Below are 3,449 nucleotides of genomic sequence, written 5' to 3'. Positions count from 1 at the left end.
GTTCAGCATGTACCACTGTGACTCATCCAGCGCTTTTATCCAGGAACAGTTTCACATTTCCAATAACTGGACGTTCATGTAAGGTGAAACTGAGCAACTCGTCCAGCCGAGCCAGACAATTAGACCACTGGCTCATGCGTACAGTGACTAAAGACGGTCTACTCATTAACTAGTTGCCCAACAACTGGCTTAGGTCGACTAGTGTTTTTATCTTTAGATTTTTCCCGGGGATACATTTGGAGACTCTTCTCCGAGGTGTTTTAGTGTGCTGACAGCAGCATGCTAACGGTCCAACAGTAACTATTACTGTCAGCAGGGTAAAAGCCTCTCTAAGAAAGTCTAAATCCATCTATAGCACCGCTGCTACAGACACTGCAGCTTTTGTAACCCACCACATGCAACAATAAATCATGTAATTCCTTAAGACAGACTACTTAACGAACTGAAGACTAGAGCTGTACGATACTGGAGAAACCTGACATTGCGATATTTAGTTTTTATGTAATATACTGTATAATGCAATATGGAAAAAGACAGGAATATTCACCAAATGACCTGAATAGCCATATTTGGAAAGAATTAATCATTCCTGAATTACTGGGGTGATTTTGTTGGGAAATGCATCTGCATAGAAAATAAAAATGTTTTTTTTTTTTTTTTTTTTTTTTTTTTTGCAGTGCTTCTTGATAGTCCAAAAAAACCACTGAAGTCACTGAGGGACTGAATGATCATTTGACTCTTTCTTCTGTTGTTGTCTCTCTCAGTTTCTCCGTTTTACTCGGAGCGAATTAAGCGTGGTCTGGTGCGCTTGTGGCCGCAGGAACAGTGTGTCCCAGAGAAGCTGTCAGGCCGTCTGGTCACTCCAAACATGGTGTGCGCCGGAGACACTCGCGGCCTGGACGACGCCTGCAAGGTGACAACACATTCAGCCTCTCTGTTTGCATTACATGAGTGATTTCTGCATCTTTATTGATCGGTTCTCCTGCTCGTTCTTCAGGGGGATTCAGGCGGCCCTCTGGTGTGTCCCAAAAACGGCAGGATGACTCTGATGGGTTTGATCAGCTGGGGCGACGGCTGCGGGAAGAAAGACACGCCTGGCGTTTACACGCGTGTCACAAACTACACAAACTGGATCTCCAGCAAGATGAGAGCGAACTGAGACACGAACGAACATCATTCACACAAAATACAGCTACTGTCGGGTACGAAAAATAAGGTGATGGGGAAAACGGCTCGCATTCACTGAGCTTCACGCCTACTGGACTCTACATTTGACCTGCTGTGGGTTTGAGTGGCATTTAAGGAGGAGACGTGGGAATGCGAGACTGATGCTGCGAGTCGGTCATTGCCGGTCATGTTGCACACAGGACAAGAAATCTGAATCCAAGGACTGTTTTTAATATACAACACACAACGTGGCCTTCAATTTTCATCCTTCAACATGAGAAAGGGTGCAAAAGTGCAAACTCTCATGCACAAGATCTTTTAAAAGTACTTCATGTTTTAAAGTGATAATGAATTTAGAGACACTTCTGCTTTGCTTTTAAATAGTGAAGATGTGAGCGAGCGACTGATGGCACTTTTGAATGTTATGTGACGCTTATTAATGCTTGTCATGACGTTAAATCATAGTTATTTTTAACACTAAACATCTGCTGGGTCAGAGGGTCGTTCATTTTGGTGGTCAGTGTTGCTGCGTTGATCCAAACACATTCATTTGACTATTTAATACGACTTGTTTGACTGCAAAATGTCTTTGGCAACCCAGATCTAATATTATTACGGACTTGAAATGTTGGGATGCATAGTAAGTTAATATTTAACATCTTTTATACACTTTAGCAGCTAGTGCTAAATTATTGTTGTTTGTTTTTATACGGTAATTATTTTTGCACGACTTTTTATAAATCGTGAAATGGAAACTGTTGCTTGTCTTCTATATGAAAAATACTTCAGATTTTTTTTTTCAGCGAGTGTTTTGTGAATTCTCACTGTCTATTTAGTCAAACTGGATAACGGGTGAGAGTGATTTTAGGAAAAACTGAGAGAGTTACAAAATAAGAGTCATTTCAGGAGTCTTGCAGCAAAAGCTCATTTCCTTGTGTTTATTTCCTTAAATGAAAGCATGCTCTGTAAGTCTGGGAGAATGTCCTAAAAAGTCTGAACTAATTGAAACCGTGGGTGATTAAAAAATATTTTATAAAGCCATCTCACACTGGTGTCTGGTCCTGATGAAGCAGTCTGGTCTAAAATAAGATTCTCTTCTCATAGTTGAATGGGTTTCAGAGGACAGTGGAGGCCAAACTCTGACAAAATCTGGTAATTGGTCTCCATATTTCCCAGAAAAACTCGGAAACCGTTGCTCAGTTCTCAGAGAAATCATTCATGCAACATTTACTGAACAAACTGCAGCAGCAGCAAACACACTGAGCACTGACGATCACAAAACCCAACAGAATGACAGTTTTAGTTGTTTGCTTGTGTTTGTTTTATGTTTGGGTTCATAAGAGCTCTTCCTCATAATTTCGGTGCGATCATCATACACAAATCTCAAAAACAGAGAAATTAAGACAATGTTAAAACAGCAGCAGCAGCAGCAGATTCCCTTCCACAGAAGAACTACATTAGAGCATATAAGCAATAAATCTGGGGTTTCCTTACACATTCTTTCCATAGTTTAATTCACACATACACAGAAACACGGATTTTTGTTGAACCATCAACAAATATAAAATAGTAAAAGTTTTATTCATGCACTTATTCATGTCTGTTCCTCTTTCTGATTTCTGACTCGATCCTATTGTGATACCCGTTTAATTTTCGTGACTTTAAAAGAGTAGATGTCAGTATTATTCTCTCTTAACAACTTCTCCAGCACAGTGCCAACCTGAGGGGGAGAAAAAGATGACAGGATGTGAGAAAACAGCAGTTTCAGAAGAAGAAGAGCACTATAAAGCTGTGTCCCAATTCACACAGAAGATTTATTTTTATGGTTCAGAACAAGCAGCAATAATGGCACAGGATCAGGCACAGAATAGATAGCCTTAAAAAGTTCTTTCAGCCAATAGAATCACTTTGGGGCCTAAAAGAGACGTGACGCCCCACCTGTTCACTATCAACTCGATTGTACAACGATTGTGAGGCTGAGGCTTGATGCTAGTGATTTGTTTTATAGTACTGGTGTCCTTTCTTTTACATACCTAAAACTAAGCACGTTTAGCATGTAGTGCAAGTATGTGAACTGGACACAATAAAACAGTCAGAAACGCTTCTCTCACCTGAAGCAGTGCAGCCTGACGCTCTTCTTCAGTCAACAACGTCCTCACCTTCACCTCCAGAACAGTGAGTACTGTGAGAAGATATGCAAAATAACAAAACACATATTAGTGATTTCAGGTTTCTCTGCCCTTCAGTTGCAACAGTGATGGTAAAACGTGACCTACACATTT

General features: G+C 40.5%; 1 protein-coding gene across 2 annotated transcripts in view; it reads left to right on the top strand.

Annotated features, from left to right (window-relative positions):
* Window positions 1-2,806, top strand: part of LOC107657211 (tissue-type plasminogen activator-like) — a 26,391-nt gene extending 23,585 nt beyond the window's left edge. For both annotated transcript variants that reach the window (XM_016445235.1, XM_016445236.1), the window contains exons 14-15: window positions 765-913; window positions 998-2,806. In XM_016445235.1, the coding sequence (XP_016300721.1) occupies window positions 765-913; window positions 998-1,159 (311 nt within the window). In that variant the 3' untranslated portion in view covers window positions 1,160-2,806. The remainder of the gene's footprint in view (window positions 1-764; window positions 914-997) is intronic.
* Window positions 2,807-3,449: the final 643 nt, after the last annotated feature.

The sequence above is a fragment of the Sinocyclocheilus anshuiensis genome, unplaced genomic scaffold (assembly GCF_001515605.1).
Source record: "Sinocyclocheilus anshuiensis isolate Anshui unplaced genomic scaffold, SAMN03320099.WGS_v1.1 scaffold3011, whole genome shotgun sequence".
Classification (NCBI taxonomy): domain Eukaryota; kingdom Metazoa; phylum Chordata; class Actinopteri; order Cypriniformes; family Cyprinidae; genus Sinocyclocheilus; species Sinocyclocheilus anshuiensis.
The sequence above is the reverse complement of the archived record's forward strand: the minus strand, read 5'-3'. Positions and strand labels throughout refer to the sequence as shown.